Source organism: Mustelus asterias, chromosome 6 (assembly GCF_964213995.1).
Source record: "Mustelus asterias chromosome 6, sMusAst1.hap1.1, whole genome shotgun sequence".
NCBI lineage: Eukaryota > Metazoa > Chordata > Chondrichthyes > Carcharhiniformes > Triakidae > Mustelus > Mustelus asterias.
In genome coordinates this window covers 131,106,563-131,131,865 of record NC_135806.1, presented here as the reverse complement: position 1 = coordinate 131,131,865, position 25,303 = coordinate 131,106,563, and the positions used below count along the sequence as shown (strand labels likewise).

Sequence of the window (25,303 nt, the reverse complement as noted above, 5' to 3'; positions counted from 1 at the left end):
GTAGGCTTACATTAACACTGCAATGAAGTTATTGTGAAAATCCGCTAGTCACCACACTCCGGCGCCTGTTCGGGTACACTGAGGGAGAATTTAGCACGGCCAATGCACGTCTTTTGGACTGTGGGAGGAAACTGGAGCACCTGGAAGAAACCCACGCAGACACAGGGAGAACGTGCAGTCTCTGCACAGACAGTGACCCAAGCGGGAATTGAACTCTGGTCCCTCATGTTGTGAGGCAGCAGTGCTTGCCACCAAGCTGCCTCATAACTCTGTATAACGTGCCGCCCCACATAACTCAATTAACTGGAAGGGGGGGAGAAATCTAGTGATCACAAACAAAGCTTATAATTGGAAAATATCTCTACTAGTATAATTTATTAGCACTCAACTAAAAAGAAAAATTGTTGCAGCGCAGCCATCGTTTTAACATTGTTTGGGGATGTCCTGTATGAGGACAGCTGCAGTGCAATGGTGACTCACTGCACAGTCTGAGTGTCAAGTTGCAACATGGGAGTGAGGGACAGTTGTTGATAATGCTTGCAGCTCCAATAGTTCGGAAGCCATAAAAGAGATTTATTGGCAGTGAACCACAAAAGAAAATCCAATCCAATATTTTTATGAATCCAAAAATGGATTCCTCGAAGCAATGTAAAGTTGGCATAAATTGTAGTCGATAAAAGTGCTTCAGTTTAATGTAATTGTTGCAAATTACCTGCTTTGTGATTAATCTGTATCCCCGATTTAGGCCAGTATGTACTTTTCCAGCAACAGGTTTGTGAACTCAAACTCGAAATGTAATCGCAACCAAAAGAGAAGTGCGTGATCAGCGGCACAGTGGTTAGCACTGTTGTTTCACAGCGCCGGGGACCTGTGTTCGATTCTTGGCTTGGGTCACTGTTTGTGTGGAGTTTGCACGTTCTCCTCGTTTCTGCGTGCGTTTCCTCCGGGTGCTCCAGTTTCCTCCTATCGTCCAAAGATGTGCTGGTTAGGTGGATTGGCCAGGCTAAATTGCCTTTAAGTGTTGGGGGACTAGCTAGGGTTAATACATGGGGTTATGGGGATAAGGTCGAGTTGGGATTGTGGTCGGTGCAGACTCAATGGGCCGAATGGCCTCCTTCTCCACTGTAGAATTCTATGGATCCAAATGCTCTACGTAAACATTTATAGCGGAGTTGCAATCAATGGATTGGAATCAGAAAGCAATAAAAAAAATAGGGACGGCACGGTGCCACAATGGTTAGCACTGCTGCCTCACAGCGCCAGGGACCCGGGTTCAATTGCGGCCTCAGATCACTGTCTGTGTGGAGTTTGCACATTCTCCCAGTGTCTGCGTGGGTTTTCTCCGGGTGCTCCGGTTTCCTCCCACAGTCCAAAGATGTGTGGGTTAGGTTGATTGGTCATGCTAAATTGACCCTAGTGTCCAAGGCGATTAGTAGGGCAAATGTGTGGGGTTACGGGAATAGGGCCTGGGTGGGATTGTGGACTATAAAGACTTGACGGGCTGAATGGCCTCCTTCTGTACTGTCGGGATTCTATGATTCTGTTTTATGATTCTATGATCTAATGCTACAAGTGGGCCAGCTGTGGAAAGGTGCCTCTGCTGCAATCTGCTAACTCTATAATGTTTCACGTGAAGACCCGAACTATCTTAACTTCATAAAAATCAACTTTGATTATCTTGAGCTGTGGGGATAATAGACTGGACTTTACAATAACCTGCGATGGTGCCAAGGTTTGTTTCACATTACTATTCTTCCTTCAGCCTTTATAAAAGAATTAAGGTAATTCAAGGCAGGACAGCTAAAATGTGGCATGAATTTTTTGCTTTATGATCAATGGAAGGGAGCTTACACTTAATACAATTATACTTGAAAGAGAGGTCGGACTCCAAGGAAGAAACTAATTACCTAAAGTGCATGTTGATGTTTTTTAATCGTCTATGTAGCAACTTTTCTCTGCATTACAACTGTGACCACACTTCAAAGGTACTTCACCGGCTGTAAAGAAATTTGGGATGTCCTGAAGTCAGCAAAGGTGCTATAGAAATGTAAGATTTTTTTAATGCAAATGGTAAGCTACTCAATCATGCTGTCAGCAAGCAGCGCCCTGGAGTGACTTCACAGGAAAAAGCCTGAGAAGTCATGCGACCAGCTGCGAGCGTAGTCTTTTCCGCTGAGCTGAAGATGTGGCCCCGCCTGTTCCTTGTAAAGTTGCTCTGGAATGCTCCCCATTGGTGATTTCACTGCACTGAGCTGGCAAAGGCCGACTCGAATAACCATCCCAGAAAGAATTGAACTGACTGTTTGTTTGTAAATTGATTCAAGGATTTTTTTCGTAGAGACTGTCTCAGTAAAGGTTTGATTAATCGTAGCAACGAAAGATCCCAAGAGAGTCTGTACCTGAAATATTTTCCCAGCTTCTCACCAGACTTGTTACGTATTGCCAGCATTTTTCCATCTTTTTCTCCTATGATATTTCCTTGCACAGGTTGGAAGATTCCTTATGAGCAAGTCCTGAAAGATTCACCCCTAAAACATTCCTCTCTTAATTCCTTATTTCGATTTCTTCACCTTTTTGAAGAACAAAAATCTGTTTGCTTTTCAGATGCTTCAATATGTAACGCCACAGCACATTTCAAACATTGAGCAAATTGGACTGTGTAGAATGATCATTAAATCAATTTGTGTAATTCACCTTTGGGAATTATTGAAGTTTAATTTTAGATTTTCTGGAAGGAACTTAAACAAACTGAATGCAGCCTGAATTAAATTCACTCATATTGGGGTGTAGTCTCAAATGTCTACTTTTTTCTATGAGGTGACCATGTATAAGCATTTTTTAAAAAGCTTTACATTGCGCTATTCCAGTGACAACCAGCAGATGGTGGTGTTATTTTTGAAAATGTGGATCTGTCACATGCTTTAAGGCATAGCTTTCGGTATTTTTCCGGAGTTGCAGTACACTGAATTATCGCTGTACTCATTTTTTCAGTTAATTATGAAGCAGTGTGAATGTTCTTAGTTTGATATGTTTGAAGTGAGGTTGAACCTTTGTACTTATTTCTGTTCAGGTCTTGTGTTTTTTCATACTGGAGGAAAATGGCGTGTGCAAAATCCAGGGTTGTGTCGTGTGTATAAACTTGGAAGTAAAACTTTGCCAGCCATTATTTTTTTTAAGTTGCTCCAGTTTCACTTAATGTGGTGTGCGTGTGTGACAGAAGTGTGCTTTGTAACTGATACACGTGCCATGATCTCACTATGGAGATGTTCAAAGTGCAGAAATATTCTCTTGCTGCCAGCCCATGTCAGTCTTGGCAAGACCACCAGCTAAAAGTGGACTGGTAGCAAATTTGCTTTGTGCCAGTCATCATGTAACTAACGCGAAAACGAAACCTGACTTTCGTTTAGTATTCTTAAAACCTGGTTCGCCTCTTGTGCTGCCCCTTGTGATTCTTACCGACTGGAAATTTGCTGGCACTCTTTTTCAAAAATATACCTTCTTCATTAAAAATATGTAAAGGTGCATCACAGCACAATTCGATTGTGCTGTGATGCACCTTTCAATGCATGTTGGTCAGCTAATAACGCCCACATTCCCATAAATTAATTTTTAAAAATTGTGCGTTACTCGCCACAGGATTCTTCGCCTCTGACCTGCTCTTGTAGCCACCTTATTTGTATGGCTAGTCCAGTTGAGTTTCCCCCAGGGTGTTGATAGTCGGGATCAGAGACGGTAATGCCATTGAATGTCAAGGGGTGATGGTTAGATTCTCTCCTATTGGAGGTTTCCCCCGATTCCCATTGACTTCAATTTTTCTGGGGCTTCTTTCTCCACACTTGGTCATATACTGACCTGATGTCACTCTCACCTCACCTCTGGAATTCAGATTGCCTTCTAGTGACCCTTGAATTCATAGAATCCCTACAGTGCAGAAGGAGGCCATCGGCCCATCATGTTTGCACCAATTTGATGGACTGTTGAATATTACAATTTTTTTTAAAATTCATATCTGGGAACACAGGTGAAAGTCAATTTATTGCACCCAGCTAGAACTGTATGGGTATCAAAAAACGTCTGCTAAGACTAGCCTTCAAGAGGGGAAGGGAGAAAACTGGAGATGTATGGTGGAATTGAAGAATCCTGCTTGAAGTGCATAGTTCTTTCAACATTCAAAGAATTCCCTTAATGCTGCAAGAAGTTCTTTGTTTCCCACAACCCAAAAAGTCTGTGGTCACTAACTTTAAACATCCAAAGGTGTGCAGGTAAGGTGGATTGGCCATGCTGTATTGCCCCTTAGTGTCCCAAGATATGTGGGTTCGGGGGATTACCGGGGTAAATGCTTGGTGTTAAGGCGATGGGGTGACGGGGGTGCTGGGTAAGATGCTCTGTGAGAGAGTCAGTGCAGACTCGATGAACCGAATGGCGTTCTACACTGTAGGGGTTCTATGATTCTAAAATGCTGGTTTACTCAGCAAATGTGGCAGCATCTATGGAGAGAGATAGAGGTAACCTTTCAGGTGCATGACTTTTCATCAGAATCCAATCACTAATTGTTGATCTTTTATCTATCACTGCTAATTCAACTTCTCTCCTGAATGTTCAGGATTTTTAGAAAGGGGTGTTTTGCACATTGAGCTACCAAAATGAAGTATCAGTTTTCTTGCCATTTTGAGTAGCATTGTAGCTCAATCAGACCCAGCCCCAGCTATGCCACCATTGTAACTAGAAGATTGTACTAGCTCCTAGATTTAAAAGTTATAAGAACATAAGATCTAGGAGCAGGAGTAGACTATCTGGCCCCTCGAGCCTGCTCTGCCATTCAATAAGATCATGGCTGATCTTTTCTTGGACTCAGCTCCACTTACCCGCCCGCTCACCATAACCCTTAATTCCTATTATGGATTCTTCTGGTAAACAATAGCTGTGATGACTTTCATCACTCTCTGGCTTTTTGCTGATGCAAAGCCTGCGGCAGACTAAGCATAAGGTACTGTCATAGCCGAAGTCAGTTGTGGCTACCAAAGCGTCAAGTCATTTTTCCTTGGCTCGGGGACCTCAAATATGATTCAGCACAGAGACATTTCTTCACATCGAAGTCAGACAGTTGTGTACAAGCAAGATCGTCCCTTAAAGAAAAGCCAGTCGAGACAGGTACTGTGCATGCTTGCATTACTAATGAAATGTCTAGGAGGCAGTCTCCAACCCTCTCTCAAAACGTTTCCAATACTAGTCTCAAAAAGCAATTGACTGTGAACCTTGGCTCAATGCAGTGTTCTCTACGTCTCTGACACAGCTGTCAGTGCCTAGCAGACACCCCAGATTTGAAACTGGTAATTCGTTATCAAAGAGTTTGATTCTCACCATCAGTCGCCTATCTCGGAAGCAACCACCATTCCTGGTGGCGTTGATGAGGCTCCTGAGCTTCCAGCCCTTTGATTTGGCGAGTGACTCTTGGGGGTGTCCTGAATCGGGTAGTCTCAGCAGCTCAGCCACTGAATTGGCTGCCACCTGTAAAATTGGAGGGAGAGTCCCTCCGACCACCAAATTTTCTTGCCAATGTCGGGCCATCCATCCAGTCAGCAAAATTCAGCCACTGTGTTGGCGTAGTCAACCTTCTAATTAGGTTCCTTGCTAAGTCGGGGGGCACGATGGCACAGTGGTTAGCACTGCTGCCTCACAGCAAGAGTTTTAACAACACCAGGTTAAAGTCCAACAGGTATTTGGTAGCAAATACCATTAGCTTTCGGAGTGCTGCTCCTTCGTCAGATGGAGTGGAAATGCCTCACAGCACCAGAGGCCCGGGTTCGATTTCAACCGTGGTTGATTATCTGTGGAGTTTGCACATTCTCCCCCTGTCTGCATGGGTTTCCTTTGGGTGCTCCAGTTTCTTCCCACACTCCAAAGATGTGCAGGTTAGGTGGATTGGCCATGCTAAATTGTTCCTTGGTGTCCCATCAGCCATGAGAAATGTGAGGAGTTACAGGGATAGGGCAGGGGAGAGGGCCGAGCCGAGGTAAGATACTCTGTCAGAGAGTTGGTGCAGATGCGATGGGCCGAATGGCCTCTTCTGCAATGTAGAGATTCTATGATTCTAATGAATTAGTTGTCAGATACAACCCTTTGTGAAATATCTTTTACCTCTCCTAAAGGCATGAAAGTATTGGAACATTTTTTGTTTCTTGTACCACTTACTGAAATGAAATTATATTGGTTCTGGCGTGACTTTGTTTAATCATTTTAAAGCAGACTGTTTAGTGGTCAACTTGACAATTAATTATGAGGGCTTTTAATTTTACTACTTTGTTGTTGCATTCACTTGTTAACTGGCACTAGGTTTTCCATTAATTTGTTTTGATGTTGTTAGTGGGGTTCAATACAGTATTTCTAAATGTTATTGTCAACAATTACCCTTCTCCCCAGCTTTGACAGAACCATATGTGGTATTTGTACATTATCAAGTATGTTGAGCACAACAAGAGAAACAAGATATATAAATGGTTGTCAGATTTCAGTTTGAGAGAGGTTGTGCGATTAGCTCTATCCTGATTAGCATCTTTACACGTGTGCTCAGTTGTCAGTGTCTGAGCTAGGTTTAAAAATATGAATAGTGGCAGGTTCCCACTGAGGAAATATTTAATGTAACCATTGAATCCCTACAGTGCAGAAAGAAGCCATTCAGCCCATCAAGTCTGCACTGACTCTCCGAAAGAGCATCCTACCCAGGTCTTCCCCTCTGCCCTATCTCTGTAGCCCTGCGCACGGCTAATCCAACTAAGTAAGAAATCTCACAACACCAGGTTAAAGTCCAACAGGTTTATTTGGTAGCACAAGCCGCGAGCTTTCGGAGCGCTGCCCCTTCACCAGGTAAGTGGGAGTTCTGTTCACAAACAAGGCATGTAAAGACACAAACTCAAACTTGTTGGATTTTAACCTGGTGTTGTGAGACTACTTATTGTGTTTACCCCAGTCCAACGCCAGCATCTCCACATCATGATCCATCTAGCCCACACATGGTGAGACACTTGGGGGCAATTTACCATGGCCAATCCACCTAACCACCACATCTTTGGACTGTGGAAGGTAACCGGAGCACCCGGAAGAAACCCACATAGACAAGAGGAGAACATGCAAAACCTGGGCCCCTGGTGCTGTGAGGCAGCAGTGCTAACCAGTATGCCACCATGCTGCCATAAAATAATTAATTATTTGTTGGTTTTTTTTTGTTTTCTAATTAAGGTACTTTGTATTAAAAAGAAGAACTGTCAATCTGTCATGAATACAGAGAAAAATCAGTTTAGTTAATAAGTTAATTGAATAAGTAAGTTATACAATTTCAATAAGTATTTCATTTTCCAGCATTCTATAGATTTTGGAAGAGTTCCAATAGATTGGAGGGTTGCTAATGTAACCCCACTTTTTAAAAAAGGAGGGAGAGAGAAAATGAGGAATTATAGACCGGTTGGCCTGACATCGGTGGTGGGGAAAATGCTGGAGTCAGTTGTTAACTGAGCACTTGAAAAGCAGTGACAAGATCAGTCCAAGTCAGCATGGATTCATGAAAGGGAAATTGTGCTTGACAAATCTTCGGGAATTTTTTGAGGATGTGACCAGTGGTGTGGACAAGGGTGAACCAGTGGATGTTGTGTATCTGGACTTTCAAAAGTCTTTTGACTAGGTTCCACACAAGAGATTAGTCAGTAAAATTAAAGCTCATGGTATTGGGGGTAATGTATTGAATTGGACAGAGAACTGGTTGGCAGGCAGGAAGCAGAAAGTGGGAATAAATGGATCCTTTGGCAGCAGTGAATAGTGGAGTACCACAGGCAGTGCCGGATTTAGACTTGGTGAGGCCCTAAGCTATATAAAACTTGGAGGCCCCTTGTTAAAAAGTTACACCAAAAGGTCTCACAAAGGTGCGTACCAAAACAGGACCTTGGGTCGCCACAAAAAAATTGAAAACATAATTCTCCCTTTTAATTATTTAATAGCAAGGTATTTAAAGTGAAAAATACAAATTATTTTCAAATGAATGCATTTACTGATTACATATTTATCATTTGACTGGCTTGATCTCTCTCAGATTTTGGTAATTTTTTGAGTTGCTCTTCAAGCTGGTGCTTTCTTTTTCTTTTCTGCTATCCGCTCTTAAATGTTCTCTTCATTGTAAACCTTCTGAAATTTTGTGAGGCCCCTGCGGATTGTGAGGCCCTAAGCTGTAGCTTGTTCTGCTTATGCCTAAATCCGGCACTGACCACAGGGTTCGGTGCTGGGACCCCAGCTGTTCACAATATACACTAATGATTTGGACGAAGGAATAGAATACAATATCTCCAAATTTGCAGACAACACCAAGCTGGGTGGCAGTGTGTGCTGTGAGGAAGATGCTAAGAGACTGCAGGATGACTTGGACAGGCTGGTAGAGTGGACAAATACTTGGCAAATGCAATATAATGTGGATAAATGTGAGGTTATCCACTTTGGTGACAAAAACAGGAAGGAAGATTATGATCTGAATAGTGACAGTTTAGGAAAAGGGGAAGTGCAACATAACCTGGGTGTCATGGTGGAACAGTCGCAGAAGGTAGGCATGAAGGTACAGCAGGCAGTGAGGAAAGCTAATAGCATGCTAGCCTTCATAGCAAGAAAATTTGAGTATAGGAATAAGGATGTTTTGAAGCAGTTATACAGGGCCTTGGTGAGGCCACACCTTGTGCATTGTGTGCAGTTTTGGTCTCCTAGTCTGAGGAAGGGCATTCTTGCTTTTGAGCGAGTCCAGCGGAGGTTCACCAGACTGATTCCTGGAATGGCAGGACTGACACATGAAGAGAGACTCGATCAACTGGGCTTGTACTCACTGGAATTGAGAAGAATGAGGGTTGTGAACCTGTGGAATTCTCTTACCACAGAAAGCTGTTGGGGCCAGTTCGTTGGATATGTTCATGAGGGAGCTGGACGTGACCCTTGCGACTAAAGGAATCAAGGGGTATGGAGAGGAAGCGGAAGGGGGAAATACTGAAAGAGCATGATCAACCATGATCATATTGAATGGTGGTGCAGACTCGGGGCAAAATGGTCTACTCCTGCACCTATTTTCTATGTTTCTAAGTAACACCTGTCCTTCACATTATTGGATAAGGTTTTCCACAACTCAATCACAACAGCTAAACATAGAATCGTAGAATCGCAACAATGCAGAAGGAGGCCACTCATCTCCAAACTCTGTGGCCTGAGACTTGACTCCTCCACCTGCGACAGAAGCCTAGACTTCCTAACGCACAGATGGCAATCTGTAAGGATAGACAACAATACCTCCTCCTCGATTATCCTCAACACTGGTGTCCCACAAGGCTGTGTCCTCAGCCGCTTGTTATACACCTGACATGCGTGCCTATGACTGTGTGGCTAAATACCCCTCCAACTGGATTTTCAAGTTTGCCCATGACACCACCATAGTGGGTTGGATCTTCAACAATGATGAGATGGAATACAGGAATGAAATAGGGAATCTGATGAACTGTGCAAAGACAATAATTACTCCCTCAATGTCAGTAAGACGAAGGAGATAGTCATCGAATTCAGGAAGCATTGTGGAAGACATGCCCCCTGTCTACATCAGTGGGAATGAAGTGGAAATGGTGGACAGCGTCAAGTTTCTATGTGTCCAGATCATCAACAAGCTGTCTTGGTCACTCTACGCCAAAGCTATAGTTAAGAAAGCCCACCAACGCCTCTACTTTTTCAGGAGGCGAAGGAAATTTGGCACGTCCGCTTTGATTCTCACCAACTTTTGTAGATGCACCATAGAAAGCATTCTTCCTGTTTGTATCACAACTTGGTACTGCTCCTGCTCTGTCCAAGACCGCAAGAAACTACAAAGGATTGTGAACAAAGCTCAATCCATCACACAAACCAGCCTCCCATCCATTGACTCCGTCTACACTTCCTGCTGCCTCGGAAAGCAGCTAGCATAATCAAGGACTGCACGCACCCCTCTTCCACCTCCTTCCATCAAGAAAAAGATACAAAAGTCTGAGGTCACGTACCAACTGACTCAAGAACAGCTTCTTCCCTCCTGCCATCAGATTTTTGAATGGACCTACCTTGTCTTAAGGTGGTCTTTCTCTACACCCGAACTATGACTAGCACTACATTTTGCACCCTCTCCTTCTCTATGTACGGTATGCTTTGTCTGTATAGCATGCAAGAAACAATACTTTTCACTATATACTAACTAATACATATGACAAATCAAATCAAAAGAATTCAACCCATTGACTCTGCACTGATTCTCTTACCCAGGCTCTCGATGTAATATCATGGCTAATCTATCTAACATAAACATCTTGGGACACTAAGGGGCAATTTAGCAGGCCAATTCACCTAACCCGTACATCTTTGGACTGGGGGGGTGGAACTGGAGCACGCGGAGGAAACCCACACGGACACGAGGAGAACCTGTAAACTCCATGCAGATGGACACCTAAGGCCAGAATTGAACCAGGCCCCTGGTGATGTGAGGCAAATAGTGTGTCACCATGCTTTGATTCATTTGGTTAAGTGGGACTGGGATCTTATCCAATTAGGGTTACCCACCACATGTCTTTTAAAAGCTAAACTCTGCGAGACTTCCGATGATTATTTATATATTTTAGTTTCTGCTGTCTGCTTTCATAGAATCCCCACAGTGCAGAAGAGGACATTTGGCCTAACGAGTCTGCACCGTCACAGCATCTTACCAAGGCCCTCTTCTCCACCTTATCCCTATAACCCATTTACCATGTCTAATCCAGTGGCACAGTGGTTAGCACTGCTACCTCACAGCGCCAGGGACCCGGGTTCGATTCCCGGCTTGGGTCACTTTCTGTGTGGAGTCTGCACGTTTTCCCCGTGTCTGTGTGGATTTTCTCCGGGTGCTTCGGTTTCCTCACACAGTCCGAAAGACGTGCTGGTTAGGTGCATCGGCCATGCTAAATTCTTCCTCAGTGTACCCGAACAGGCGCCAGAGTGTGGCGACAAGGGGATTTACACAGTAACTTCATTGCAATATTAATGTAAGCCTACTTGTGACACTAATAAATACACTTCAAACTAACCTATACATCTTGGGACACTAAAGGGCAATTTAGCATGGCCAATCCACTTAACCTACACCTTTGTTTTGATTTGATTTGATTTATTATTGTCACATGTATTAACATAGAGTGAAAAGTATTGTTTCTTGCGCGGTATACAGACAAAACATATCGTTCAGAGAGAAGGAAACAAGAGAGTGCAGAATGTAGTGTTACAGTTGTGTATTAAACTGTAAGAGCAGGACCAGAATCGAGGAAATTATTAGAAGTCACCTTTGGAAAGGTGAAGCTGGCTTGCGTACCACAAACTCAGAGCTATTGTGAGAACAATGTTCATTTAATCCTGAAATACCATACTGAAACCAAACTTTGAAGCAAATAATATGGAATTGATTTTCACGAGCAAGTGAAATTTAGGCCATAGGCTGGGCTGTAAAATTTGGCTCAAGCCGCCCAAAAATTGTTGTTTCATATATTATTGATGCATTGTTTGATTTTTGTACTGTGATACGTGTTTTGATTTTAAAACAAGCACTTGAAACAGCATCCATTTAGGCATTGCAGTTTTCTTTTTAAGAGGTTACGGCCCTTCCACAAAACATTTTTACAAAGCTGCATACTGCGAAATCGATGCACTGTGTATATCAAAAGACTTTATTATTGTCTTGCAGGTTTCAGAATATTTATTTGCTGCAGTTTGGCGAGAACCAGAGCTTCAGCAACCAGCACGCTGTCAGCTGTCAAATGTTAGAAGCGAAATTGAAATTTTTAGGAGCATAACCAAGGAACAAAGCCATAAATAAATGTAATTCCAATAGCTTTCACACTCCCCTGTTCTGTCTGGGCCGTGTTTGCCTCCCAAATGACTCCCCCACCCCCTCCGGAGGTTTGTTCTCAATAAAGTAAAAGTTGGCACGGGTATTCGGCAGCAGGAAGTGGAGAAGGGTTGGGGGAAATGGGACTTTTAATTACCGTTGGTGACCAGAGAGGCAGCAGAACTGCAGCTGTGGTTCAGCAATCCAAAAAGAAAAGGCAAATTCAGCCAGAAGCACCGAGGCTGAAATCTTGTTCCTGAGGGGCATAAGTGGGAAAAGAAAAAGTATTAAAGTAACAAGGCAAACGGGAATCCGAGTGTCGCGGGAATCCATTTGTGTCAAAAAAACAAACTTAAGTTCTTGGCACACAGAAAGACACATGAACGCGACTATTTTATTAAGGAGCTCCAGAGATTTTATCCCGCGAAAACCATTCAACAGAAAATCTGGTAATAAAATGCATTGTTTCAAATATCCTTGCATATGAAGTCAGGGAAAATTGTCTGAGTTCCCAGGATATTCTTGGGTCACTGCATATGATGCAGTCATAAATGTCTCTGCAAGTACATAATGAGTGAAGGGAAGAGATCCCATATTTTCAAATTGTTAACCTGAATTATGTGGATTTTCTCTATTCCTGTTCATGGAAAATGGTTGTTGCTGAATAATTTTTAGATGCGAGACATTAGGAAAAACATTACGAGTGAGAGTTGTAAGATCAAGAAGGACATGACGTGTTCCAAACCCATTAAAAACATTGTCCTGTATGCTCAGAGGCAAATTATAATACATGTCTTTTTAAACCAAAGTGTGTGAAATAACTTTACCGTTTATAGTGCCTTTCTCATTCTCAGGAAGTCTCGAGTATTTCACAGCTAAGGATGGCTTCAGTTTGACAACAGCATATCTGACAATGCAATAACTAACCTTTTAACAGAATGAAATGTCTCAAGGCACCACAGTGCAACCAAACAAAACTTCACACCAAGCTGCATAAGATGATATTGGGCCTGAACATCCCCAGAGCAGCAACCAGCGTCAGATTGCCATTCCACTCCTAATTTGTTATCTTTTTTTTCCCATCCTGTCTTGACTGACTTCTGACTCAGGCCGGGAGCAATCTTGACCAAAGAGGTAGGCTTGAAGGAGCATCATGTTGGGGATAAGAGTGGTACAGAGGCTCGGTGGCTTAAGGAGGGAATTCCAGAGCTTAGGGCGGAGCAGTTGAGGCATGGCTGTCAAGGGCCGTGTGAATAACATGAAGGATTTGTGAAAGGTTGGAATTGGAGGAGCTCAGCCATGTTTGTGGGTTGCGAGGCTGGGGGAAGGTTGTGGGGTTCAAGGTAAGGAGGGATTTGAAAACAAGGATGAGCATTTTAAAATAGAGGCAGTGCTTATTGGGATAGCAATGTAGGTTAGCAAGCACAGGGGTGATGGATGAACAGGACTTGGTGCAAGTTAGGATACAGTCGTAAAGTTTTGGGTGGAGCTTATATTTATGGAGAGTGGAAGATGGGAGCCGGGGCCAGGAAGGCATTAGAATAGTCAAAGGGATGGATGAGAGTAGCATTCCCTCACTTTTACACTGACATGTCAGTCTGGATTGATTTGCACATCTTCTTGGACAGTCCCTAGGGATTGTGAATTACTTGCTTACACTTCTGTTGAATGGGTTCTGAGTTGGCTCATGTGCATCTAAATCCCGATCTATAGACTCTGCTGCTTATGGGGCAGGTGGTATTTGGAGGGCTGTGTAAGCGGGCTGATTGGTGGTTTGCGCACACTCTCTGACACCTCAATTTTGTCTATGCATTCTTGGCAAAGTCTGTCGATGTGTTCAGTACTTCCTGAATGAGCTGCCTTCATTTACAGTCCCAAGCCAGGGTCTCCCTCAACTTGGCAGGTGTGTTTCACCTTTTGAGGAGTGTTCCGAGGGCCTCCTTAGGAATCTGCTGCTGCAACCGAGTTCCAAGTCGAGCATTTGTTTTGCGGGCCTGGTGGCGGGCATGCTAACCACATGTTCTGCCAAGCAGGCAAATCCAAATATGAGTTTGAACGTATATTCTTTTGACTCCATGGTGCAAGTGCTACCAAGTGAGGCAAGCTGGCACAAGTGAGTGCTAATTCTGCAGGTGACTGTACTAATGCCTTTCTTTTCAGCCAAACGAAGTGTGCTTCTCCTTCATCATGTGGGACTACTACTATTATCAAAAAAACTGTTTGGCTTTTTCCTTATTTAGACTATGGCAACTATTTGTCATTCCTAAAATTCCTCCCTTTGTGTTTTGTGGCATCAGTTTGGATTTTTTAAGAAACTTGTTAGCTAGCTTCCCGAGAGTGAAATTTGGCATTACATTTGGACTCCCTTTTTGAAAATGGACCAAATGCCCTGAAACCAGTTTGTGTTTCTTTGCAAGTATGATCATTAAATTTTGACTCTACATATTTCTAAACCCAGATTTCAAACATGTTTTAAATTGCTCTAAATTAACTGATCTCTGGTGAGGAGAAAGTGAAGTGTGGCCTCGATATAAAGAGGCTGGACAGGAAAATCGACAATGTCTGCTCCTGCTGTGGCTGATTTATGATCTGGTGATGGAAACTCAAATTTGTGTGTGGGTGAGTGAGTGAAAATGCGTCTAAGGAGCACAGATTCTCTGGATGCATGCAGACTCTCGAGCCAGCCCTTAGTGCCAACAGTGACTAGAGATAGCAATGCCTTCCTGCTGCACCCCTACCATAGAGGGCTGTAAGTCTCACTGCATTGCTCTCGCTCAGACATAATTGGATAGTAGGGCTAATTAGACAACACGAATAATGGAACAAATGACCTCCTCCTGTGCTTGTCATACTCTGTGACATAGGATGACATTTTGGATGAGGTTTGTACTGCTTCCACAGAGTCTTAAATAGCATTTAAAGTAGCCCTCAGTGATGAGAGTAGATAATCCAAGGAAAAATTAGCAGAGAGGTTGACAGACTCAAATTTCCAGCATCACAGTGCGAGTACCAATGTGCTGTGCCTCAGATCAAGCAGGCTACCAGTAGAAGTTTCCCAAAAGAAGTCTGAAGGTCATATCTTGGCCATCCTCTCATAGCTGGTTTCAGTGGTACTGGAAGTGGGAGTGCCCTCTTCATTGATCATGGTGTAATTATGATGAGATTAAAATAGCCATTCTCAGCATCTGCACTTCCCTTTCTACGCTTTCCTTGTCTTCAGTTTCTTCCCTCTTTCCCCTCTTGCTGCTCTATTTGTGGCAAAAGAACAAAGAACAGTACAGCACAGGAAACAGGCTCTTCGGCCCTCCAAGCCTGTGCCGCTCATTGGTCCAACTAGACCATTCATTTGTATCCCTCCATTCCCAGACTGCTCATGTGACTATCCAGGTAAGTCTTAAACGATGCCTGGCGTGTCTGCGTCCACCACTCTACTTGGCAGCGCATTCCAGGCCCCCACCACTCTCTGTGTAAAAAAACGTCCCTCTGATATCTAAGTTATACCTCGCCCCTCTCACCTTGAGCCCGTGACCCCTTGTTATCGTCACCTCCGACCTGGGAAAAAGCTTCCCACTGTTCACCCTATCTATACCCTTCATAATTTTGTACACCTCTATTAGGTCTCCCCTCATTCTCCGTCTTTCCAGGGAGAGCAAACCCAGTTTACCCAATCTCTCCTCATAGCGAAGACCCTCCATACCAGGCAACATCCTGGTAAACCTTCTCTGCACTCTCTCTAACGCCTCCACGTCCTTCTGGTTGCGCGGCGACCAGAACTGGACGCAGTACTCCAAATGTGGCCTACCCAGCGTTCTATACAGCTGCAACATCAGACTCCAGCTTTTATACTCTATACCCCGTCCTATAAAGGCAAGCATACCATATGCCTTCTTCACCACCATCTCCACCTGTGCTGCCACCTTCAAGGATTTGTGGACTTGCACACCAAGGTCCCTCTGTGTTTCTATACTCTTGATGGCTCTGCCATTTATTGTATAACTCCCCTCTACATTAGTTCTTCCAAAATGCATCACTTCGCATTTATCTAGATTAAATTCCATCTGCCATTTCTCCGCCCAATTTTCCAGCCTATCTATATCCTGCTGTATTGTCCGACAATGTTCATCGCTATCCGCAAGTCCAGCCATCTTTGTGTCATCCGCAAACTTGCTGATAACACCAGTTACACGTTCTTCCAAATCATTTATATATATCACAAATAGCAGAGGTCCCAGTACAGAGCCCTGCGGAACACCACAGACCTCCAGCCGGAAAAAGACCCTTTGACTGCTACCCTCTGTCTCCTGTGGCCAAGCCAGTTCTCTACCCATCTAGCCACCTCTCCTTGTATCCCATGAGCCTTAACCTTCTTAACCAACCTGTCACGAGGGACTTTGTCAAATGCCTTACTGAAATCCATATAGACGACATCCACGGCCCTTCCTTCGTCAACCGTTTTTGTCACTTGCTCAAAAAACTCCACCAAATTTGTAAGGCACGACCTCCCTCTTACAAAGCCATGCTGTCTGTCACTAATGAGATTGTTCCGTTCTAAATGGGCATACATCCTGTCTCTAAGAATCCTCTCCAACAACTTCCCCACCACGGACGTCAAGCTCACTGGTCTATAATTACCCGGGTTATCCCTGCTACCCTTCTTAAATAACGCTACCACATTCGCTATCCTCCAATCCTCAGGGACCTCACCTGTGGCCAATGAAGAGACAAAGATTTCCGTCAGAGGCCCAGCAATTACATTTCTTGTCTCCCTGAGCAGTCTAGGATAGATGCCATCAGGCACTGGGGATTTGTCAGTTTTAATGTTACCTAAAAAAACCTAACACTTCCTCCCTTGTAATGGAGATTCTCTCTAGCGGGTCAACACCTCCCTCTGAGACACTCCCAGTCAACAAGTCCCTCTCCTTTGTGATTTCAACAGACCTTTAAACTTACCTGGTTTATGGCAGCAAGTGCCATAAAAAGGGGGGGATGGCCTCCTTCCCTGACTAATTTGACATTTGGCCTCAGGGACGCGTTGCACTGCCTGGTTCTCGCCCGGCCTGAGTCAGAAAGTTGAACAAGACAGTCTCGGAAAAATAAATCATGAAAAAACTGAGCACAGGGTGACCATTCGACATTGATTGTCACTCCGAGGAAGCTCGTACTTGTATGACTCGATGCTCTATTTTATAATGATCCTATGAAGCTCCTTGGGGCATTTTATTATAATAAGGGCACGATACAAATACAATTTGTTATTGGGGTTGTTTTGGATGATTAACATCATCAGTGGGTGGAAGAGAAAACTGTTAGGAAAAGTACGGGAGCAGGAAGGAGATGGCTGGTATACAATAACTGGACTCGTCAACATTAAGGGCATTAAATGGTCATTGGATAAACATATGGATGATATTGGAATAGTGTAGGTTAGATGGGCTTTAGATTGGTTTCACTGGTCGGCGCAACATCGAGGGCCGAAGGGCCGGTACTGCGCTGTAATGTTCTATGTTCTTTAGTTTTTGTATTGGGCTCTCAGTAAGCATTGGTGGGAACTCTGTATAGAGCAGGTAACTCATTTCCATTTGTTCTTGCCAGGTGCAAGAATTGGCAATATGATGACCGCCTGCTTACGTCCAGTGTTATCATCGTCTTCCATAATGAAGGATGGTCAACCCTTATGCGGACAATCCACAGTGTGATCAAGAGAACACCCAAAAAGTATCTGGCAGAAATAGTTATGATTGATGACTACAGTAACAAAGGTAAGAACTTGCATCCTAAGCAGAGGAATCACCTCCATAAAACTTTCTGCTTCACTATATCTGTCTCCTCCTTTGAGACACTCCTTAAAACCTACCCCTTTCCATCTTTTTGTCACCTGTCCTAATAGCTCCTTAACTGGCTCAATGTCAAATTTAATCCAATAATTCTCCTGTGAAACAGTTTGATAGGCTTTATTACGTTACAGTGTTGGATAAATGTAGAATGTAATTGCTCAAATGCTCTTTTTTCCGAGCAGAGTTTAACAGTACAACATAAAACACTTGTTCTACAGTATAATATATATAGTATGAAATTCTGCAGTGTATTTTCCCTTTTTTGTCAACTTTCTCTCTTTAATCCTTCCAAATGTCCCCTTTCCACCTTGGAATTTGTGCCATCCAGCAATGTTTAACAAACAAATTATTAGGCTTTTAGCAACCCACAAGAGGGCATCCTTTCCCAAGCCTGTCATTGATGTTGAGGCTGCTTAATACTTACTTTGATGGTGTCTGTAGTGATTCCGTGCAAGCACCGCAACGTTAGACTTCTGATTTCTGAAAGACTGCATATGAATCCCAGGTTTTAAATTGTCGGTTTCTGAGCTTGCTGGGAGCCTAAACCAAATCTCAACACATTTCCGTAGTCACTCTGCACTGTCAGCTCACAGAAGTCATGCACTGCAAAACTAACAAGTTATAATTAGTTGCAAAACACAGTTTGATGAGGCGTGTCCCCTCCCATTTTGACAACGAAAGGAGTATAAAGCATGAGCATGCATTGGCACAATGGTTTGATGCACCGTCACAAGTAACAAAGTAGAAACGGGAAATTTGCACGTTTTTAGGGAAGGCAGTCTTGATTTCTGTGGCGTTCTCAAATTGATCATGGTGAGGACTTTGCATTAATTATATTTGACAGAGTTTCCTCCTTATAGCTAGTTGGATTTGCATGGTGCATTTGTTGAGGATTTTCCCAGGTTGTTTATATAGTTTGGGCACACTGATACTTTCATCTCTTTGGAAAAGGAATTGAATTTAGCCAACAAAGAATTATAATAAGAAAATTGGTTCGTGGTGATGGGTATTATATATGTGTATACACATATTTATAATTATATTTATTATATATTTGTATATTATCCTGCATTGTCCATTAAACTACACATTGTACTTAATTGACTGTGAAGCGCTTTGGGATGTCCTAAAATTTTGGAAGGTGCTACATGAGTGCAAGTTCTATTTCTGGCTGTCTAAATAGCGTTTATATTCTGCGGAGCTTAGAAGAATGAGAGGTGATCTAATGGAAGCATTGAAAATGTTGAAGGGGTTTGGTAGGGTGGACAATGAGAGATTGTTTCTGTTGGCCGGGGAATCGAAAACATGGGGGCATTTTCTTGGGGTATGGAGCGGATCATTTAAGACTGAGATGCAGAGAAATTGAGTCACCTGAACAGTTGTAAAGTTTTGGAATTCCCTACCACAGAGGGTTGTGGATGCTGCATCACCGAACACACTTAAAGTAGTTATTACTTGGATGGTGAGATTTTTGGTGTCTCGAGGAATTAAAGGATATGGGGAGTGAGCCGGAAAATGGAACGAAAGGCAGAGGTCAGCCATGTGGTCTACTGCTGCTGTTTCTTGTGTTCTTTGCACAATTATTAACAAGGTTGCTGCCACCATCAGCTTTGAAATAGCTACGTGCATTTCTCCTTTGTATCCAAAATGTTCTTTTCACATTTTAAAGTTAATATTGAAGATGTGAATAAATTGTTTCACATTCTTGACCAGCAGTTAGAATTCACAATCCTTGTGGAGAGAAAAATCCCATCTTCACATTGAGGCTGCCCTCCATTGTGTTATGTGGCACTACCACCTTGCTAAATGGGATAGATTTCAAACAGATCTAGCAATTCAAAACTGCACATCTATGCGGCACTGTGGACTGTCAGCAGCAGCAGAGTTGTACTCGATTGTTGCCAACAAGCTGCAACCAGTAGTGTGCCACAGGATTCGCTCCTCGGGTCCCAACTGTTTAGAGTCTATATTAACGACTTGGATGCAGGGATAGAATGTACAACAGCCAAATTTGCAGACTACCCTAAAATAGGTGGGAAACAAGTTGCAATGAGGAAATAAAAAATTTACAAATGGCTGTGGTTAGGTTAGGTGAGAGGTGAAAATTAGGCAGATGGGGTGGATAAGTGTGAGGTTATTCATTTTTGGTCAGAAGAATAAAAAGGCAACTTATCTAAATGGAGAGAAACTTCAAAATGCTTCAGTGCAGATGGATCCAGGTGCCCTTGTGCACCAATTGCAGAAAGTTAGTATGTAGGTGTAACAGGTAGTAAGGAAGGGAAATGGAATTTTGGCATTTATTGCAAATGGAAAAGGATATAAAAGTAGGGATATGCTATTGCAACTGTAGAGGCATTGGTGAAAACTGCATCTGATGTGCTGCGCAGTTTTTGTCCCCTTACTTGAGGAAGGATTTAAATGCATTAAAGGCAGTTCAGGGAAGGTTCACGAGTGATTCCAGGAATGAAGGACTTGTCTTATGAAGAGAAAATGAGCTGTTTAGGCCGATACTCAGTGGAGTTTAGAAGAAGGAGAGGAGATCTAATTGAGGTATATAGAACATAGAACATAGAACAGTACAGCACAGAACAGGCCCTTCGGCCCACGATGTTGTGCCGAGCTTTATCTGAAACCAAGATCAAGCTATCCCACTCCCTATCATCCTGGTGTGCTCCATGTGCCTATCCAATAACCGCTTAAATGTTTCTAAAGTGTCTGACTCCACTATCACTGCAGGCAGTCCATTCCACACCCCAACCACTCTCTGCGTAAAGAACCTACCTCTGATATCCGTCCTGTATCTCCCACCACGAACCCTATAGTTATGCCCCCTTGTAATAGCTCCATCCACCCGAGGAAATAGTCTTTGAACGTTCACTCTATCTATCCCCTTCATCATTTTATACACCTCTATTAAGTCTCCCCTCAGCCTCCTCCGCTCCAGAGAGAACAGCCCTAGCTCCCTCAACCTTTCCTCATATGACCTACCCTCCAAACCAGGCAGCATCCTGGTAAATCTCCTCTGCACTCCTTCCAGCGCTTCCACATCCTTCCTATAGTGAGGTGACCAGAACTGCACACAATATTCCAAATGTGGTCTCACCAAGGTCCTGTACAGTTGCAGCATAACCCCACGGCTCTTAAACTCCAACCCCCTGTTAATAAAAGCTAACACACTATAGGCCTTCTTCACAGCTCTATCCACTTGAGTGGCAACCTTTAGAGATCTGTGGATATGGACCCCAAGATCTCTCTGTTCCTCCACAGTCTTCAGAACCCTACCTTTGACCCTGTAATCCACATTTAAATTTGTCCTACCAAAATGAATCACCTCACATTTATCAGGGTTAAACTCCATTTGCCATTTTTCAGCCCAGCTTTGCATCCTATCTATGTCTCTTTGCAGCCTACAACAGCCCTCCACCTCATCCACTACTCCACCAATCTTGGTGTCATCAGCAAATTTACTGATCCACCCTTCAGCCCCCTCCTCTAAGTCATTAATAAAAATCACAAAGAGCAGAGGACCAAGCACTGATCCCTGCGGCACACCGCTAGCAACCTGCCTCCAATCCGAAAATTTTCCATCGACCACCACCCTCTGTCTTCGGTCAGACAGCCAGTTACCTATCCAATCGGCCAACTTTCCCTCTATCCCACACCTCCTCACTTTCATCATAAGCCGACCATGGGGGACCTTATCAAACGCCTTACTAAAATCCATGTATATGACATCAACTGCCCTACCTTCATCAACACACTTAGTTACCTCCTCAAAAAATTCTATCAAATTTGTGAGGCACGACTTGCCCTTCACGAATCCGTGCTGACTATCTCGGATTAATCCGCATCTTTCTAAATGGTCGTAAATCCCATCCCTAAGGACCCTTTCCATCAATTTACCAACCACCGAAGTAAGACTAACCGGTCTATAATTACCAGGGTCATTTCTATTCCCTTTCTTAAACAGAGGAACAACATTCGCCATTCTCCAGTCCTCTGGCACCATCCCCGTGGACAGCGAGGACCCAAAGATCAACGCCAAAGGCTCTGCAATCTCATCCCTTGCCTCCCAAAGAATATAAGATGCTAAAGGGGATTGACAGGATAGATGTAGAGTGGATATTTCTCCTTTGTTGGACATTCTCGAATGAGAGGCCCTGGTTTTAAACTAAGGGGTGGCAGATTTAAAAAGAAATGAGGAGGAATTACTTAACTCTGAAGGTTCCGTGAATCCGTGGAATTCTCTACCCCAGAATGCAGTGGATGTCGGAACACTAAACAAATTTAAGGAGGTGACCGATAGGTTTTTAATTAGTAGCGGAATGAAGGGTTATGGGAAGCGGGCAGGAAGGTGGAGATGAGGCCGAGATGCGACCAGCCATGATTGTACTAAATGGCGGAGCAGGCTCGAGATGCTGAATTGCCTACTCCTAATCCTAATCCTAATTCTTATGTTACCATGGTCTGTAACCTCGTGGCCCGGCATATCCCCCACTCTACCATTACCACCAACCCAGGGGATCAACCCTGGTTCAAAGAAGAGTCCAGGAGGGCATGCCACGAGCAGCACCAGGCGCATCTAAAAATGAGATGTCAACCTGGTGAAGCTGCAATTCAGGATGACCTGCATGCCACGCAGCATCAGATTAAGAGAACTAAGCGATCCCACAACTAACTGGACCTAAGCTCTGAATCAAAGCACTAGATGCTGCAATCACCCTACTGTAGGGCCATAAGGGGATTGATGCTAACAATATTCCAATAATAGTACAGAAGGCTTGTGCTCCAGAATTTGCTGTGCCCCTTGCCAAGCTATTGTATTACAACTACAACGGTGGCATCTACTTGGCAATGTGCAAAATTGCCCAGGTATGTCCTGTGCACAAAAAGCAGGACAAATCTAACCCAGCCATTTACTGCCCCATCAATCCATTATTGAGCATCAGTAAGTAAGTCATCAAAAGTGTTGTCAAGCAGCATTTGCTTAGCAATAATCTGATCATTGATGTAGGCACCAGTGGCTGGGGCAGCATTTGTTGCCCATCCCTAATTGCCCTTAAACAGAGTGACTTGCTTAACCATCTCAGAGAGCGTTTAAGAATCAGCCACATTGCAGTGGATCTGGAGCCACACAGAGGCCAGACCAAGTAAGGATGGCAGATTTCCTCCCCTAAAGGACTTTAATGAATCAGATAGGTTTTTACAACAGCAGTAATGAGTTCATGGTCACCATTAGACCTTTATGGAATTCAAATTTCACCATCTGTCATGATGGAGCTCCAGAATATTACCCTGGGACTCTAAATTACCAGTCCAGTGATAATACCACTATGCCACTGCTCCTGACCTCTTTACAGCTTCGGCTCAAACATGGACAAAGCAGGTGAACTTAAGAGATGAGGTGAGAGTTACTGTCCTTGACATCAAGGGAGCACTTGACTGAGTACCGCATTAAAAAGCCCTAGCAGAACTGGAACCAGTGGGAATCTTACCTGTCAGTAATGTTTTACCGTTATTGCTTTCCCATCCTATCCCCGTAACCCCGCACTTTCCCATGGCTAGTCTATCTAACCTACACATCTTGGGACACTAAGGAACAATTTAGCATGGCCAATCCATCAAATCTGCACATTTTTGGACTGTAGGAAGAAACCGGAGCACCCGGAAGAAACCCACGCAAGACACGGGGAGAACGTGCAAACTCCACACAGACAGTCACCCAAGGCCAGAATCGAACCCGAGTCACTGGCACTGTGAGGCATCGGTATTGACCACGGTGCCACCATGTCGCATGCATATTGATGCATGCACTGAATTTTTTTCTTAATCTTCCTTACAAAGGGCAGTTGATGTCATGTACATGGATTTTAGTAAGGCGTTTGATAAGGTCCCCCATGGTCGGCTTATGATGAAAGTGAGGAGGTGTGGGATAGAGGGAAAGTTGGCCGATTAGATAGGTAACTGGCTGTCTGATTGAAGACAGAGGGTGGTGGTGGATGGAAAATTTTCGGATTGGAGGCAGGTTGCTAGCGGAGTGCCACAGGGATCGGTGCTTGGTCCTCTGCTCTTTGTGATTTTTATTAATGACTTAGAGGAGGGGGCTGAAGGGTGGATCAGTAAATTTGCTGAAGACACCAAGATTGGTGGAGTAGTGGATGAGCTGGAGGGCTGTTGTAGGCTGCAAAGAGACATAGATAGGATGCAAAGCTGGGCTGAAAAATGGCAAATGGAGTTTAACCCTGATAAATGTGAGGTGATTCATTTTGGTAGGACTAATTTAAATGTGGATTACAGGGTCAAAGGTAGGGTTCTGAAGACTGTGGAGGAACAGAGAGATCTTGGGGTCCATATCCACAGATCTCTAAAGGTTGCCACTCAAGTGGATAGAGCTGTGAAGAAGGCCTATAGTGTGTTAGCTTTTATTAACGGGGGGTTGGAGTTTAAGAGCCGTGGGGTTATGCTCAATCATAGAATCATAGAAACCCTACAGTGCAGAAGGAGGCCATTCGGCCCATCGAGTCTGCACCGACCACAATCCCACCCAGGCCCTACCCCCACATATTTACCCGCTAATCCCTCTAACCTACGCATTTTAGGATTCTAAGGGGCAATTTTTAACCTGGCCAATCAACCTAACCCGCACATCTTTGGACTGTGGGAGGAAACCGGAGCACCCGGAGGAAACCCACGCAGACATGAGGAGAACATGCAAACTCCACACAGACAGTGACCCGAGCCGGGAATCGAACCCAGGACCCTGGAGCTGTGAAGCAGCAGTGCTAACCACTGCGCTACCGTGCCGCTCTAAAATTGAATTCCATCATCTGCCGTGGCCGGATTCGAACCCAGGTCCCCAAAGCATTAACTGAGTTTCTGGATTAATAGTCTAACGACAATACCACTAGGCCATCGCCTCCCCTTTGCTGCAACTGTACCGGACCTTGGTGAGACCACATTTGGAATATTGTGTGCAGTTCTGGTCACCTCACTATAAGAAGGATGTGGAAGCGCTGGAAAGAGTGCAGAGGAGATTTACCAGGATGCTGCCTGGTTTGGAGGGTAGGTCTTATGAGGAAAGGTTGAGGGAGCTAGGGCTGTTCTCTCTGGAGCGGAGGAGGCTGAGGGGAGACTTAATAGAGGTTTATAAAATGATGAAGGGGATAGATAGAGTGAACGTTCAAAGACTATTTCCTCGGGTGGATGGAGCTATTACAAGGGGGCATAACTATAGGGTTCGTGGTGGGAGATACAGGAAGGATATCAGAGGTAGGTTCTTTACGCAGAGAGTGGTTGGGGTGTGGAATGGACTGCCTGCAGTGATCATAGAATCCCTACAGTGCAGAAGGAGGCCATTCGGCCCATCGAGTCTGCACCGACCACAATCCCACCCAGGCCCTACCCCCACATATTTACCTGCTAATCCCTCTAATCTACGCATCTCAGGACTCTAAGGGGCAATTTTTTTTTTAACCTGGCCAATCAACCTAACCCGCACATCTTTGGACGGTGGGAGGAAACCGGAGCACCCGGAGGAAACCCACGCAGACAGGAGAATGTGCAAACTCCACACAGACAGTGA

General features: G+C 44.1%; 1 protein-coding gene across 2 annotated transcripts in view; it reads left to right on the top strand.

Annotated features, from left to right (window-relative positions):
- The window catches only part of galnt7 (UDP-N-acetyl-alpha-D-galactosamine: polypeptide N-acetylgalactosaminyltransferase 7), a 150,282-nt gene that overhangs the window by 87,334 nt on the left and 37,645 nt on the right, over window positions 1-25,303 (top strand). For both annotated transcript variants that reach the window (XM_078215119.1, XM_078215120.1), the window contains exon 3: window positions 17,480-17,646. In XM_078215119.1, the coding sequence (XP_078071245.1) occupies window positions 17,480-17,646 (167 nt within the window). The remainder of the gene's footprint in view (window positions 1-17,479; window positions 17,647-25,303) is intronic.